An 18,208-nucleotide genomic window follows, 5' to 3' on the forward strand; every position below is an offset into this window, starting at 1 on the left:
TATACTGTAAAAAATTAATATCACATCTGCGTTGCAGCCTTATAATTAGGAAGCAAAGTAGGGAAGGCTAAAGGTGGGAAGACCAGTTGGGTTGCAGTGATAGCACGAAGGAGGGGGGCTACGCGACACGACAGCGACGCCACAGCTGCGCAGCAGTCACGCACCCCGGTGTCGGCATAAAGAGGGCCGCCGCTAACTCGTCTGTCCCCAGTGCGAGTCTGCGTTGTGTGGTGCGTGTGGTGTGGTGCGGCGCCCGTGTCGACCTGTGGAAGAGAGAGCACGGCGAGGCGTACATCAATGCTGCTGTCGAGGCGGAGTGACGTCACCGCCGTGTGGGACTGGGGTCGGTAAGTCGCGCCGTCCAACTTCACGCCACGGGCCAGTCTACAGCTGTCTGCGATCACGAATTTTACAGTGACGTCACGAAATCGGCTCGGAGCGTATTGTTCAGCACGGTTCAGATCGGCTATTCCTACAATACAGGGTAATGCTTGCAAGCATTGTCGTGTACCGTCTGTCAGCGGCTCACATCCATCTTGGGGTAAGACCTTGGGTTTAAATGCGCCTCTACTGTGTTTCCATTCTCACTAGACGCAGAAAAGCAGTAGAAATAATGATACTGTCGTACGCGTGCATCCAGTGTTCGATTCTGGAGGAGGTCAGCGGGTATTCCTAACTTAGGACGGTTTTTAAAATACGTTTACCTTTCGGGCACTCTTTTTGAGGGGAAAGGTGTGATGAGAGTAATGTCTCTCATCCCCCTCCAGAATGTTTTATTTGTTGATCAGTATGGATGCTACCTCTACGGAACATTATTTATATCGACAGTGCCTGTCCTCCACCCCCCCCCCCCCCCAAAAAAAAAAAAAAAAAAAAAAAAAAAAAAAAAAAAAAAAAAATCAGCACCGGCACTTGCATGTAAAAAAAAACATCTGCACCTACATTTACATCAGATGTGAAAATTACCGAACTATGAGTTTAATAAGTCACAGCTGCAAAATACTAACGCGAATTCTTTAGAGACGAATGGAAAGACTGGTAGAAGCCAAACCTGTAGGAAGTTCAGTATGGATTCCGTAGAAATGTTGGAACACGTGAGGCAATACTTACCCAAAGACTTATCTTAGAAAAAGATTAAGGAAAGCCAAACCTACGTTTCTAGCGTTTGTAGACTTAGAGAAAGCTTTTGACAATGTTGACTGGAATACTCTCTTTCAAATTCTGAAGGTGGCAGGGGTAAAATATAGGGAGCGAAAGGCTATTTACAATTTGTATAGAAACCAAATGGCAGTTATAAGAGTTGAGGGGCATGAAAGGGAAGCAGTGGTTGGGAAGGGAGTGAGACAGGGTTGTAGCCCCTCCCCGATTTTATTCAATCTGTATATTGAGCAAGCAGTAAAGGAAACAAAAGAAAAATTCGGAGTAGGAATTAAAATCCATGCAACAGAAATAAAAACTTTGAGGTTCGCTGATGACTAATTCTGTCAGAGACAGCAAAGGACTTGGAAGAGCAGTTGAACGGAATGGACAGTGTCTTGAAAGGAGGGTATAAGATGAACATCAACAAAAGCAAAACGAGGATAATGGAATGTAGTCGAATTAAGTCGGGTTATGCTGAGGGTATTAGATTGGGAAATGAGACACTTAAAGTAGTAAAGGGGTTTTCCTATTTGGGGAGCAAAATAACTGATGATGGTCGAAGTAGAGAGGATATAAAATGTAGACTGGCAATGGCAAGGAAAGCTTTTCTGAAGAAGAGAAATTTGTTAACATCGAGTATAGATTTAAGTGTCAGGAAGTCGATTCTGAAAGTATTTGTATGGAGTGTAGCCATGTATGCAAGTGAAACATGGACTATAAATAGTTTGGACAAGAAGAGAATAGAAGCTTTCGAAATGCGGTGCTACAGAAGAATGCTGAAGATTAGATGGGTATATCACATAACTAATGAGGAGGTATTGAATAGAATTGGGGAGAAGAGGAGCTTGTGGCACAACTTGACTAGAAGAAGGGATCGCTTGGTAGGACGTCTGCTGAGACATCGAGGGATCACCAATTTAGTATTGGAGGGCAGCGTGTAGGGTAAAAATCGTAGAGGGACGACGAAGAGATGAATACACTAAGCAGATTCAGAAGGATGTAGGCTGCAGTTAGTACTGGGAGATGAAGAAGCTTGCACAGGATTGAGTAGCATAGAGAGCTGCATCAAACCAGTCTCAGGACTGAAGACCACAACAACAACAACATTTACATACGTAATCAGCAAGCCACCGTATGGTCCATGGTGGAGGGTACCCTGCGCCACTTGTAGTCGTTTCGTTCCCTGTTCCCCTCGCAAACAGAGGGAGGGGAAAAATAACTTTGAATCTCCGTATGAGCCCTAATGACTCGTACCTTATCTTCGTGGTCTTTATGCGAAATGTATGTTGGCACCAGTAGTATAGTTGTGCAGTCAGTTTCAAATGCCGGCTCTCTAAATTTTCCCAGCAGTGTTCCTCCAAAAGAAAGTCGCCTCCCTCCAGGGATTGATTCCCTTTTGAGTTCCCGAAGCATCTCCGCAATACTTGCGCATTGTTCGAACCAACCGATAACAAATCTAGCAGCCTGCCTCTGAATTGCTTCGATGTCTTCATCCGAGCTGAAAGCAGCCCAAACACTCCAGCAGTACTCACTAATAGCGTCCTATATGCGGTCTCCTTTACAGATGAGTTACTTTCCTAAAATTCTCCAAATAAACCAAAATCGACCATTCGCCTTCCCCACCACAGTTTTCACTTGGTCATTCCATTTCATATCGTTTTGCAACGTTATTCCCAGATATTTAAACTATGTGACTGTTTCAAGTAGGACACTACTTATTCTGTATCCGAGCATTACGGGTTTGCTTTTCCTACTCATTCGCATTAACTAACACTTTTCTACATTTATAGCCAGATGCCATTCATCACATCAACTCTAAATTTTGTCTAACGTGCTGTGTTAGCAGAAGAGCCAACACGGTGTCACGAGTGGAGGCCGAAATTCGCGCGTTTTAGCTCACGCAGGCTGGTGTGAGGAGGGAAGAACTATACTGACGTGAGGTCTGGAACATGACAAGGAATGAGAATTCAGAAAGCGGACGTAATTAGTTTCATACTTAACTTTAACCCATTAATGATGAACGTCGTTCTTGACGGTACATGATTCACAATATTATCTGTTCAGAATACATTCTTGAAAATAGCCATTATAGTAACTGAATATGGCGCCTTGCTAGGTCGTAGCAAATGACGTAGCTGAAGGCTATGCGAAACCGTCGTCTCTGTAAATGAGAGCGTATGTAGTCAGTGAACCATCGCTAGAAACGTCGGCTGTACAACTGGGGTGAGTGCTAGGGAATCTCTCTAGACTAGACCTGCCGTGTGGCGGCGCTCGGTCTGCAATCACTGATAGTGGCGACACGCGGGTCCGACCTATACTAACGGACCGCGGTCGATTTAAAGGCTACCACCTAGCAAGTGTGCCGTCTGGCGGTGACACCACATAACTCATCCTACAGTGATTCATCTCTGACACCTTCTCGTACACCACTGCGTCATCAGCAAACAACTGCAGATTGTCCGCCCGATATTTATGTATACAGGAAGAACATAAATAAAAACTGCAAACTGCTGGGAAGGATTCCTAATTGGAAATGAAGTAAAAAAGGTCCTATGAAATGGACGTTGTGGTGCAACTACAACAAATCGTCGCGGAACACAGTGCAAAGCTGCATCGCATCCTGGTCACAACAGGTGTTAAGGGCCACCTCCATGGTATTGCAGGTGATAGGAATAGTAGTGGTTGTCACGCAGGCTAAACATAATCGTACTTTCGCTTACACCATGTTGGCGGGACACTTGCTCGGAGCTTGTACCAGGGTTCGTCTCGGTATCCTGCAGAACCCAGTCTGCCTAATCTGGTGTACCCACATTTGCCACCTCCCAGCACATTCGTCTGTCTGAAAGGATCCATGATCACACAATGGCCCGAAACGGGTTTGAAATGTTGCGGGATGTGGTTGGTGTCTGTGGAGTACTTCTTTTGGTATAGCCCACCTGCTTGGCAGTACGCAAACACCACCTCGGCTTGTTCCCGACGTGAATAGCGGACCATTCTGTTGCTCACAGTACGCTGCGTTACACAGCCCGCTACGCACAAGCAACTCACGGCACGTGGTCAAAGGAGCTTTCATTCGTCATTACCATCTACAGTGACAACGGTGCATTTCCGGATAAGTATTCACAGGACTTTTTTTTCCTCTGTTTCTTGTCCGGAATCCGTTCCTGCAGTTTGTCGGTTTTATTAATGGTCACTCTATATAGAAAATAATAACGTTCCTATCACACTTTCCTGGAGCACTCCTGACGACACCCTTGCCTTTGGTGAACACTCGCCGTCGAGGACAACATACTGGGTTCTATTACTTAAGAAGTCTTTGAGCGACTCAAATATCTGGGAACCTATTCCGTGTGCTCGTACCCTCGTGGACAGTCTACAGTGGGCTACCGTGTCAAATGCTTTTCGTAAATCTAGCAATATAGTATCACCCTGCTGCCCTTCATCCATAGTTCGCTGTATATCATGTGGGAAAGGGCAATCGGAGTTTAACACAAGCGTCGTTTTATAGACCGCGTTGATTTCTGAACATAAGCTTTTCGGTCTCTAGGAAATTTATTATGTTCGGACTCAGAATTCTGTAGCAAACTGACGTTAAGGATATTGGCCTGTAATTTGGCGAGTCCGTTCTTTTACACTTCTTGTATATCTGTGCTTTTTTCCAGTCGCTTGGAACTTTACACTGGACGAGAGATTCGCCATATATCGAAGTCAAGGAAGGTGCCAGTGCCGTAGAGTACTCTTTGTAAAACCGAACTGAGATTCCATCCGGACCTGGTGAGTTATTTGTGTTCAACGGTATCAGTTATTTCTCTATGGCACAGATATTTATTCTTATGTCAGCCACACGGGACCCACTACGCTGGTCAAATGACGGCATGCTTGCACGATTCCACTACGTGAATGATTTCTTAAAAGTGGAATTTAAAACTCGTTTTGCTATCTTCAATTGCCACACCAGACTGGTGAATGAGTGACTAGATGGAAGCCTTAGATGCACTTAGCGATTTTATATAGGACCAGAATTTTCTCGGGTTCTCCGCCATATCTTTTGCTAATGTATGACGGTGGTAGTTGTTACATGCTTCGCGCATAGAATTTTTTCACAGACGCACGAATCTCTACTAACCTATGCTTATCGTCATCTGAGATTTCTCTTTCGAACCGAGTGTGCAGCAGCTTTTGCATCTTCAGCATTTTGTGAATTTCACTGTTAACCCACGGTAGATCATTTCTGTCCTTAATCAACTTACTTGCCACAGACGCCTAGGACTGTAAGAATAATTTCAACAATGGGTGCATGTTTAAATATTAAAATGATACGTTTGCTGACTCAGCGGTAAATTGGCACACAATGGATCCGAAGATCCTGAGTTTGAACCCCCAATCAGTACTAGGTTTTTTTCCTGTCACTTTTCATCTCTTTCACCTCTACCAATGGTTGTTGTTGCCTAGTCTGTCGAGTGGCACCGTGGTTCAGAATCGACTTTAATCCTTAGCTCCGCCTATAACTGGCTGGGTAAGTTAGTTTTTAGGTTGTAGGAAGGCAACGATATTCCAGCTCCAACTGGACCATGCCTAGTAAAGCACTGTGGTATTCAACCTATCAGCTGATAGATTTATTTTAATAATAACTGAAAATTGTTGCCTTGTGGCCTTGTAGTAAAGCACGTGCCCGCAAAGTGAAAGGTCGTAGGATCGAGTCCTGCTATGACCTCTGAATTTTCACGCTGCCTTTTTATGAATCATTCACCTCTCATGCGAAAATTTGACACGTGATCGGATTCGACGTTAAACTTTGGGTCCCTTTCACCGGATGGATAGCAGGAGTATGTTAAGAAGACGCAAGTCGCCGAAGTAGTGTCCAATTGAAGGTCTTGCAACAGGCCGTTGAGCACACGAAATTATTATTATTTAGCGCTCATTAAATCGCTAGAGCATAGCTTCAATGAGATTGCAGAGCAGCGGAATACATCAACGCAAATTTCGAAAAATAGTACGGATCTGGAAGCATGTGAATGGGAGCAAACTGCTTGTTTCGGTCATTTCCGCTTACGTTTGGCAACGGCCAATATTTCTGAAACTTTTTCTTAGTGGAAGATATTTGCCTTTCGCGCTTTCCTTACTCAGCTTCGGCCAGTATTTCTGAAACTTTTTCTTGGTGGAAGGTATTTCCCTTTCGGGCTTTCCTTACTCAGCTTCGGTCGAACCACGAAGATGCCGGATGCGTTCTTGGCGGTAGGAGTGATCGACTTGTGAATGGGAATCTTTAGCAATCTGAAATATTCTCTGCAGCCGGTGAGGCTGAAAGTGCATCAACGTCGACAGGGAAGTAGCTAAAAAGTATAATTCCTTGCCGTATTGGAGATCCTTAATTTTGACACGTGATTTTTCCCGTTAAGTCGGCTAAAAATTTCAAAACTGATGTTTGTTGCCTGACGAAGAAAGTGAAGCACCTAGAAGGAGAAGACGACACGAACTGAAACTTCACAGGCTGAGAGTGTATGTGACGGTATTTCAGTGATTACAGTGTCCTGTCAAATGTAAAAGACTTGACAGTATGAGACCACTTACCTATAAGAAGCTGCACACGTTTGGCCCAGAGGCATGCCCTGATTCGGTTGGGAGGTCTGTCGCAAAGCCGTAGTATCATCTCCTGGGGCAAGATGGCGCACAACTGTTGTAACTTGTGCCCGAACCTCAGTATTGCGCAACATTTCACTGTGTGCAGACGAGCATTGTCCTCTTGAAAAACAGCACCACGATATTGTCGCACGAGAGATAAGACATGAGGATGCAATACGTTCGTGATATGACGTTGTGGCGTCAGAATTCCCTCAGTCACCATGTAAGTAGGCTGTTTAGGTTTTTATGTTGGTAACGTCACCTAGCGCTCTGTATGAAAATCACTGGCTGTGCTGTGTGCATTCTGCGGCTGGTTGGCATTGTTGCAATATTCGCTATTGTAGTGTTGGGCAGTTGGATGTGAACAGCGCGTAGCGTTGCGCAGTTGGAGGTGAGCCGCCAGCAGTAGTGGATGTGGGGAGAGAAATAGCAGAATTTTGAGAGCGGATGATCTGGACGTGTGTCCATCAGAGAGAGTAAATTTGTAAGACTGTATGTCATGAACTGATTTATATATTACGACTTTTGAACACTGTTAAGGTAAAAGCATTGTTTGTTCTCTATCAAAATCTTTCATTTGCTGAATATGCCTATCAGTAGTTAGTGCCTTCAGGAGTGAGAATCTTTTATTTAGCTGACAGTATTGGAGCTCGCCGTATTGCAGTAGCTCGAGTAACGAAGATTTTTGTGAGGTAAGTGATTCATGAAAGGTATAGGTTATTGTTAGTCAGGGCCATTCTTTTATAGGGATTTTTGAAAGTCCGATTGCGTTGCGCTAAAAATATTGTGTGTCAGTTTAGTGTTGATCAGAATAAGTAAAGAGAGAAATGTCTGAGTACGTTCAGTTCTGCTCAGCTGTTTGAAAAATCAAATAATGTAAGAGGTTTTCCAGCACAGTAATTCATTAATATTTTCTAAGGGGACGTTTCAACCACTAGCCGTCAGCTGGGGCCACAACTGACGGCTCCCCGCACCGTGACGCGACGCGACGAGTAACACCGCTGTGGTTCTCCAAAGCATTGGAAGAATGGGATCTCTCCCGAGGTCGCCGCCACACCCGCCGACGTTGGTCATCCTGGCGTGTGCGGATCCCTGAACATAATTCGACTCTATTCTACGGCAGTGCAAGCTTACCGGCCATGGTACCGCTCCAAACCTGCGACCGTAGCAGTCGCCCGATTCCGGGCTGAAGCGGCTAGAACCGCTCGGCCACCTCGGCCGGCTACAGCAGTCTATTCCCTAGTCCGGCTGCTGCTAGGCCACAATCACTGTAGCAGGATGACACAGAATGTTGCAAAGCGTCAACTACTTGTTCTCGGGTGGCAAGCGCAGAAGTTAATGGTTTACAATGCTCTTGGTACACTGTACACCGATCCTCCCTTGTAGCGGTCATACGTGGCCGACCGGAACCCCGAAGACGAGTATGGCTGTCTTCACGTTCTCAAGCACTCCAACGTCGCCGGCCTCTGTGGCCGAGCGGTTCTAGGCGCTTCAGTCTCGAAACGCGCGACCGCTAAGGTCGCTGGTTCGAATCCTGCCTCGGGCATGGATGTGTGTGATGTCCTTAGGTTAGTTAGGTTTCAGCAGTTCTAAGTTCTAGGCGACTGATGACCTCAGATGTTAAGTCCCATAGTGCTCAGAGCCATTTGAACCATTTGAAATCCAAGGTCAGATCACTGTCTCACCCGAAAGCCCCACAAATCTGGATAGTGCACGATTCGACCATGTGGCGAAATAGAGGCCCACAATGAGGGGCGGATGCAGATAACACTGACTCTCACGAGTACGCGGCATCTCCGTGCTCTTCACAGTGACCACTCAAAATCTGGTGCTGTTCACGTCAGTTATAAACCCTACCGCCCCAGGTAAGAACGCTAAACACGAACAACGCTAGTGCACTCTGGTTGCCGTTCTACTTGTCACAGAGAATTGTAATTCTAATCATTTATACAGGGTGAAAAGTATTGAAGCCGACAAACTCTGGGAGGTTGTAGGGGACATCAAAACAAATATTTTTCCCTAATGTCAATTTTTCCTATGAGGATTATTTAAACCGGTGGAGGCCGTATTACGCTCTTCGGTTGTTTGAGGTCGCATTACGATCTTCAGTTGTTAGAGGGCGTATTACGCTCTCCACTTCTAGGCAACTGCTGTACACCAATGTAGTAGTGCATTGTCTCTGTTTACTAATGGAGCGATGCACCTGGAGTGAGTACACTGATATGGTTGGTGCGTACTACGTACCGCACCACAACGGACGAGCTGCACAGCGGTTTTATCAACAACAATATCCTAATCGTCGTATCCCGCATCATATGACCTTTACCGCTGTGTACCAACGTCTGCGTGAGACCGTGTCATTTAGCAGATTACCTGGATATGGACGCCGTCGCACGACAAGAACGCTGAAATCTGAGGAAGCTGTCTTGCTGCATGTGGAGCGGGATCCTTCAATCAGCACTCGTGCAATTGCACGTAACATGGAGTCGAATCAGACGAATGTAAGAACAGTCCTTCGAGAGCAATTGTTACGTCCATTTCACTTACAGCGTGTCCACAACCTGAAACCAGTTGATTATCCACCCAGAGCACAGTTTCTGCAGTGGTGCCTGGAACGGTGTGAAATGCATCCTACATTTCCATCCTCTGTGTTGTTTACCGATGAAGCAACGTTCGGGCGTGATGGAGTCTTCAACATGCACAATTTGCATGTTTGGAGTGAGGATAACCCACATGCCACAGTTACTAGCGCTCAAATGGTTCAAATGGCTCTGAGCACTATGGGACTTAACATCTGTGGTCATCAGTCCCCTAGAACTTAGAACTACTTAAACCTAACCAACCTAAGGACATCACACACATCCATGCCCGAGGCAGGATTCGAACCTGCGACCGTAGCAGTTCCGCGGTTCCGGACTGAGCGCCTGAACCGCTAGACCACCGCGGTCGGCTACTAGCGCTTATCAAGTGCGGTTCTTCGTTAATGTGTGGGTCGGTGTTGTTGGGGACTGTTTAATTGGGCCGTATCTGCTACTTAGGCCATTAAATGGCAGGCAGTATTATAATTTTGTCGCCAGAGCATTGCCAGAATTGCTGGAAGACGTTCCGCTCCCTACAAGACGACGCATGTGGTTCCAACATGACGGGGCGCCGGCACATTTCAGTCGTCGTGTGCGTCGATTCCTGGACAGGCGGTTCCCAGAAATGTGGATTGGCAGAGGTGGTCCTGTACCATGGCCTGCTCGATCCCCAGATATGTCCCCTCTGGACTTTGTGTGTGGAGAGATGCGCAACCTTGTTTACGCAACTCCTGTTGCATCAGAAGAGGATCTGGTTGCCCAGATAGCAGCAGCAGCAGCAGCAGCAGCAGGAACAATTCAGGATACTCCTGGGAATTTTGCCCGTGTCGGACAGAACATGATACGACGGTGTAACCTTTGTTTACGTGTCAATGGAGGCATTTTTGAAAAAAAAAATGGCTCTGAGCACTATGGGACTCAACTGCTGTGGTCATCAGTCCCCTAGAACTTAGAACTACTTAAACCTAACTAACCTAAGGACATCACACACGTCCATGCCCGAGGCAGGATTCGAAATTGCGACCGTAGCAGTCGCACGGTTCCGGACTGCGTGCCTAGAACCGCCAGACCACCGCGGCCGGCATTTTTTTGAAAATCTATTATAATTGAAAGTGGGTTGTGTTAATGTGTTGACTCTTGGCCATTAAAAAATGGAAAAGTTTTTGTTGGTTTAATTAATTTGCCGCCAGAGAAATCTTCCTTTACTGGTTTAGATACTCCTCATAGGAAAAAATGACATTAGGGAAAATATTTGTTTTGATGTCCCCTACAACCTCCCAGAGTTTGTCGGTTTAGATACTTTTCACCCTGTATACTAGCCGATGGCGCGTGCACTGTGAGTTAACAAGCATTGCGCTCTCATTTAAATACATGGCCGAAAGAGTCCGCCTACAGGAATTGTGAAGCGAACCCTGCCGTCCAGGACCGGATGCCACGAAGGGCGCAGATTTAGCACGAGATGGGGAAACTCACAGGCGTCTATTGAGGCCTAAGCTGTAGTGTGCCAGTGAGACAGGCGAGAACCTACGCCATAAGGAAATCCAGTAGAAGGATTCTGTGGCCAAGGAGACGTAGCAGTGTTAAATATCGCGGACCTAAGATCGGTCATAAAGGGAAACATTTACGAAAACTATTTAATTCTGTAGTAGTGCAGGGAATCAAGCCACAGTAACTTTAATCTGCCGTCTTCCATAAAATTTCATGGTGATCCCAATAAAAATCGAATATTGATCATATCTAAAACAGATTAGGATTTACTGTTAAAGTGAAATTAACAAGTTTTGTAACAAAGATCCGAATGCTAAAATCTGAACGCTTTGGTCGATCCGCGATCGACATTTCATATAGAACCGCATCATTAAAACGACAAATTTTGTAAATATCAACTCTAACTTTATTTGTTTAAAAGATATAGTAAATTTAAATTATCTGCGTTTTCAGTTAAGCATCAAATCATCATTCCCTCCACACAAAACATAGCATGACACCTTATTGAATCATTAGGTAATAGAATATTTGTTGTAAAGTTTAGTGCATAATAGTTACTTTCGTTCTTTATTTATTTATCAGAAAGCACATTGGCGCAAGGCTACTGGCCGTGACATTCAAAACTAAGAAGGAAATTATATTGGTTTTATGTAAAAGAATTTAACGTTTGTTATGTAATGGATATTGTTATTTATTCAGGACGTGAAAGTGGTCAAGCTTTGATTATTTAAATATGTTAAAATGTAAAATAATGTAGAATAAGCTGTAGCCAATCAGATGGACGGCTTCAGGAAAGGGAACTGCTCTAGTCAATTGAGCGACAATGTTCGGCACGCGGGGGACGCGGCCGGAGACGGGCAGAGGGACAGTTCGGCTGGAGACACCAAAGTGCACAGTTCGGATTGAGACACGAAAGCGGAAAGTGGGTCTTTAGGTAGCTAGGAAGTGAAACGACTTGGCAACTGACCCTTAACATAGACAAATGCAATGTATTGCGAATACACAGGAAGAAGGATCCTTTATTGCATGATTATATGATAGCGGAACAAACACTGGTAGCAGTTACTTCTGTAAAATATCTGGAAGTATGCGTCCGGAACGATTTGAAGTGGAATTATCGTATAAAATTAATTGTTGGTAAGGCGGGTACCAGGTTGAGATTCATTGGGAGAGTTCTCAGAAAATGTAGTCCATCAACAAAGGAGGTGGCTTACAAAACACTCGTTCGACTTATACTTGAGTATTGCTCATCAGTGTGGGATCCGTACCAGGTCACGTTGACGGAGGAGATGGAGAAGATCCAAAGAAGAGCGACGCGTTTCGTCACATGGTTATTTGGTAAGCGTGATAGCGTTACGGAGATGTTTAGCAAACTCAAGTGGTAGACTCTGCAAGAGAGGCTCTCTGCATCGCGGTGTAGCCTGCTGTCCAGGTTTCGAGAGGGTGCGTTTCTGGGTGAGGTATCGAATATATTGCTTCCCCTACTTATACCTCCCGAGGAGATCACGAATGTAAAATTAGAGAGATTCGAGCGCGCTCGGAGGCTTTCCGGCAGTCGTTCTTCCCGCGGACCATACGCGACTGGAACAGGAAAGGGAGGTAATGACAGTGGCACGTAAAGTGCCCTCCGCCACACACCATTGGGTGGCTTGCGGAGTATAAATGTAGATGTAGAAAATTTCGCGTTGTGTGGTATCGCGGGACATAGTCTCTGAGCGATGAGCAGCCGCGCGCCTGGTGTGAACTCTTAGTTAACGAGATGCTGTACTGGACAGGTAATTCTCGATAAAATCGTGAATGATCGAACTGTGTCAAATGGATATGCGTTGGCATGTAATAGTAATTCTAATTATGACCACTTTCGCTATTACTTTGCTTTCTGTATAAACATTATTCTGAAAAAATCGCAACTGTGTGGTCTACAACATTTATGGGTCGTTAATTTCGTTCCCTATATTATTATTACTGTTATATTTTACGTTAACTTTGTATATCGCAAACTTGCCATCAGCCAGACAATTTAACCAAAGGGTCACAAGAGTCTAATTTAGGGCGTGTAATGTGATACGTGCGGTTCAAACCCTAGACGAGTTTGAGCCAAGACATTTTAAACGAAGAGGAACCGCATTTGAGCCCGGACATCTTTGGGATGTTAGCTCGCAACACGTAGAAAGTTGCACTGACATCAGTCCATGTCTTCCGTCTGCTTCACTTTTTCTGTCAGGAAATGTATGTGAAAATACAGAAGATTTTGGTAAATTGTTCGTTGGAACTGGTCATGACCCTCCCCGTATCTGCTCTTATATTTGTGTCCGTGAGGATTCGCGCATCATTTCGTGATCGCTTCATCATATCGAAACGGGCAAATGACTGTGCTCATATGAGCTCGTCATTATATTGCATGATTAATACTCGTAACTCTTCCATCAACGAAAATACTAAAGCTAGTACTTTTTTAACCGAATAGTATAATTTTTAACAGCGTTCTACGGTTCTTGAAAAGACGATTACGGTGACATAACGCTTGTTAATGCCGGTCTATCAAACGTATCTGACACGGAACCAGCCATGAAAGCCCCGCTGCGAGGTGTTTATGCCGCAGCAGCGGATTCCTGTTGCCTTGCTTCTCAGTTTAACAACTTCTCTCAGATACTTTACCCAAAAATTTCCGTACCGCTACTAACAAGCGTGATATCACTGCACTCGTCTTTTCAAGAGCGTTCTCTTTCCGACAAGAAAGGTAGACCATTTTATTTCATAAAAAAGCACACTGCCTTAGTATCTCGATTGAAGCAAGAGAGGAAAGTGTTACAATGTAATAAAGTGACGACCCCTCTGGGTACTATCATTTGCCGAAAACCTCGTTTCGATATGTCGATGCCTCAGGATGTGTTCTATCAACCTATCCTTTCTTTTTGTCAACTGAACCCAAAATTTTCTTTTCTCACCGTTTTGATTCATAACCTCTTCTTCGGTTATCCGATCTACTCATCTAATTTTTGGTATTCTTCCGTATAATCATATTTCAAAAGCATATATTTTCTTTTTCTTTTTACTGCTTGTCATCTACGTTTCATTTTCGTATGTAACTACACTCAACAAAAATACTCTGAAAAAAAGACTTTCCAACACTTAAATTTTTATTAGATATTGATATATTCCCTCTTCTAGAAAGATTTCTCTTACCAGTTTACATTTATATGCTTTATTCCTGCCGTCGTCGTTTTTATTGTTTCCCAAAAAGAAAAACGCGTACGCTGCTTTCAGTGTCTGATTTCGCGATATAATCCCCTCATCATCACTTGATTTAATTCGTCTACATTCGATTTCCCTTATTTTATTTTTGTTGATGTTCATCTCATCCCCTCAACGTCACTTGATTTAATTCGATCACATTCGGTTTCCCTAGTTTTATTTTTGTTGATAGTCATCTTATAATCTCTTCCAAATCCTCTGCCAGCCCAGATTGGATTACAACGTCACTGGCAAACCCTAACATTATTTCTTCTCCTTGAACTGTAATTCCCTTTCCAAATTATTCCTTTGTTTCCTTTACTGCTTGCTCAACGTACAGGTTGAAGAACGTGTGGGCAGCCTATGACCATGCAGCACACCGTTCCCGATTACCGCTTTCCTTTAATGCCTTTCGACACTTCAGCTAGAGCCTAGACTTTTATTTCATATCAACAAGGAAAATATCTACACATTCTTGTAATACAAATGGGTAAAACATGTAAAAAAGTAATAGCATTGAAACATTTTACTAAATATTTGACAAACAATGCCTTGAAATCAACTTCTGATTTATGCCATTGTGTATTATACTCCCTTATTATGCACATAAAAGTGCCAAAAACACGATAAGAGTGTACATTTTACATTACTTAATTCTTTTTATGAGACCACTTCCGTAGCCGAAGTCACTGCATTTAGGAAGGACCAGGCTTCGATTTCCGCTAGCTCTTCAGATTTTTGCTAAGGTAGTGTAACGGGACAACCTCCTCTAGCATTACTTTTCCTCATTAGTAGTCGTCGATACCAATATTATTTTTCGAATTTTGGACAGGTTAATAATATCTCTGCTGCTTTTCTGAAAACTTTCATATAATTTTATTCACAGTATGTTATATTTGAAGCTAAAATTTTGAAAAGGAAGTACTTTATTTTCGAAGTTACAATCGATACGTACTATCTCTGGATGTCCACTTAAAATCATTTTTTTAGAAACATTTGAAATTACGAATTAATTGGCACACTTAAAATTCAGAATGAGAATTTCACTCTGCAGTGGAGTGTGCGCTGATATGAAACTTCCTGGCAGATTAAAACTGTGTGCTGGGCCGAGACTCGAACTCGGGACCTTTGCCTTTCGCGGGCAAGTGCTCCACCAAGCACGACTCACGCCCCGTCCTCACAGCTTTACTTCTGCCAGTACCTCGCCTCCTACCTTCCAAACTTTACAGAAGCTCTCCTGTTGGAAGGTAGGAGGCGAGGTACTGGCAGAAGTAAAGCTGTGAGGACGGGGCGTGAGTCGTGCTTGGTGGAGCACTTGCCCGCGAAAGGCAAAGGTCCCGAGTTCGAGTCTCGGCCCAGCACACAGTTTTAATCAGCCAGGAAGTTTCACACTTAAAATTTCTATTATTAATTACGCAATCTAGTACTCTTTACTATTTTTATTTTCAGATTAGTTTATGAAATAATAAGCCAAATTAATAGATATTAATTTGTCGAAAAAATATGGAGTATTGTTATTATCGCAGAGAAAAGTAGTAGTAAGCATACCTGTGATGTGATGGGACGAATTTTTGTATTTTGGGTGAACAACGTAATTTCGGCTTTGTTAATGTGAAAATTCAAAAGACTGCCTGATATACTAAAATGTGAGAAAATATATTAACGTAACAACAAAAATTCTGCAAGAACAATCTTCAAATTTATTTAGATCAATTCAACCGTGAGGGCCTAAAATGTGAGAATTTCTGCTTCAAGAATCAGAACCCTAGAGAAGACGATTTGGAGCCAGCTCTACGCGAAAAGCTAAGTAAAGTAGAACGTTTATTGCAATATTCGGTGCTCTTGCTTATTGTGGATTATAACTGGAATTATGAATGATGTAATGGTACCTCACCTGAACCTCTCGATACCAGTAATATTCTACTGTGTTTCTGTTAACTACTTAACATATTTCTGAGACAACATTCAGATTTGATTTCATTTATGATACATCGATATGTTTATATTGCAATGATATTATTCTTATGTATATTCTTTCTTTTGTCACTATGATCTTTGACGTACTTGTAACTCTGATTTTTGGGCGCGCAAGCAGTTGTTAGACTCGGACCTTGAAAAAAGTCAAGTCTTGGACGTCATGTTGGAAAGACGCATATTGTAGCGAGTTTATAAAATTTGAACTTTAACAGTGAGGAAGATGTTTCCAAGTATGTTTTGTATTGTGAACTGATGTTTTGTGTGTTACGTGCTATCGCATCAAAAATAATAAAAAAGAAGTGTAACTTAAATTCAGAGTGCTGATTACTTTTTTTACATCACCATTGTCCTGCAAAAGTGTAATCTTCAAGAATGGTTTGTGAAGCGCACCTACAAAACTTTTTAATATAGCAGAATAAAACCTAGGCCTTTTTGCCTCAGAGCTTGGAATCATCACCATCTAGATTTTCGACGATTGAGCCATGATTTTACAACGAGACGAGCATTGGAAACACGAAAAGATGAGTGCCTAGTTTATTCATTATTACATGAAATGACTTTATTAACTGTGCTCTAATGACACCTGCCACATAATAACTTTGTTGTTTCCCGAAAATGCAGTATTTAGCAGCGTGAGCAACACCACAATCATTATTAAATTTTGACCTTTGTTGTGGTAGGGTTGTTAGAAAGACGAGGGATATTACAGTAGGGAGATCTAGTGACGTGGTCCCTAAGCCCTTGTGAGGCCAGATGAAGAGCTGCTTGAATAAAGAAGCTGCGGCACCATCAGGATTCATCTCCTGGCAACAACGGCTTGAGGGGTGGGCGACATGCTGATTACATGACCCACGATCATACACTACGCAAGTAAATTAAAGAATTACTCTTTCGAAATCCCCTAATTGCCTCCCACTGCAACGTAGAAGTTCGAGATTTGGCTCACTGGTGCATAAAACCTTGCTTTGTAGTGGTGCCAAAGCGTGGTGCGTGCAACGTCACCCTCGGGCTCAGGGAGCGCCGGTGTCCACACACACGAAGAAAGGACCACAGCTCAGAAGTCCGTGTGAGGCGCAGGATGGCTTAATGATGTCACACTGCCACCATATTTCACCCCAATTCTGCCAAACTCCACCGTGAACGTGTCACACGATGAGAAGGCCGTTACGCCCCCTCTTACCCAAATTTAACCCCTTCTTTTGACGGCTCTGAGACGAAGCTCAGATTCACGGCGCCCAGATTTTAAATCACCCTGTTTCCTTATGAATGGCCGGGAAAAATACTTCAGACACGGGTTGTCTGCTCAGTCTGCATAGACATTTCTTCAGGGAGAAGACTGGTACGAGCGGTAAAGGAATGTAAGTAGTGTCCCGACTTTCGTTGGCTCCGAACAGACGTATAGACGTCAAGTGTTATGTAATGTTGCAGAAGTAACGCGAGGTTTAATCTGTCGATGAACTGATATACACTAGTCTTGCGCAACCGTCGCTAACGTCACTTCTATTATTAATAGAGGCTTTTTCCTGTGGATGGATTGAAATCACTATTCTTCGTCGGTTGCATGAGTGGCTGCACGTCTTGAACTGCTCACCGAAAATACACAGAGCTCTGATCACCTCTGGATGGTCACCTTGAGAAATGACATACTACAAAATCGAGTTGGTGCCAAATTTCTGCATAACGACTACACCTCCTCTTATTGTGTTCCTACCAGAAACTCACACCAAGATGCATACCTCATTTCAGTCTTAACACTTTGTTTGTCAAACTACAGGAGCTACAGCCTGTCACTGCCCATTATCCTCAGGCCAGAAAGTACTAATTCAGCAATACAAGAACGCATTATCACGCTACTAAAAATGGTGCTTCCTGCTTAGGCTGGCAAATATTACGTTTTTATTTGTGGCGATTACAATTTCATATATTACGGTGTAATATGTAAACAGATTTTAATATCCGAATGTTATATGAAAAAAAATACTTTTCTTTCTGAATTATGCAAACACGTCTCGGAATGACAAAATGTGAAACCGTTTTTCAGGTCTCAGCTAACGTACTGAATGACTTTTCTTCCGGCACCAGTCATCCACCGAGCTGCATTGCGAGGATATCCAGTCTACATAACTAATCCTGACACTTTCCGTCTGAAACAAGCTACAATAAACACA

At 43.6% G+C, this 18,208-nt stretch overlaps 1 protein-coding gene across 3 annotated transcripts in view; it reads left to right on the top strand.

The window, feature by feature from the left end:
* Nucleotides 1-220: 220 nt before the first annotated feature.
* Nucleotides 221-18,208, top strand: part of LOC124544755 (glucose-6-phosphate exchanger SLC37A2) — a 379,793-nt gene continuing 361,805 nt past the window's right edge. Inside the window, exon 1 of one of the 3 annotated variants that reach the window (XM_047123420.1) lies at nucleotides 221-347. In XM_047123420.1, coding sequence (XP_046979376.1) covers nucleotides 298-347 — 50 coding nt within the window. In that variant the 5' untranslated portion in view covers nucleotides 221-297. The remainder of the gene's footprint in view (nucleotides 348-18,208) is intronic. The other 2 variants (XM_047123418.1, XM_047123419.1) reach the window with 2 other exon arrangements.

The sequence above is a fragment of the Schistocerca americana genome, chromosome 8 (assembly GCF_021461395.2).
Source record: "Schistocerca americana isolate TAMUIC-IGC-003095 chromosome 8, iqSchAmer2.1, whole genome shotgun sequence".
Lineage (NCBI taxonomy): Eukaryota > Metazoa > Arthropoda > Insecta > Orthoptera > Acrididae > Schistocerca > Schistocerca americana.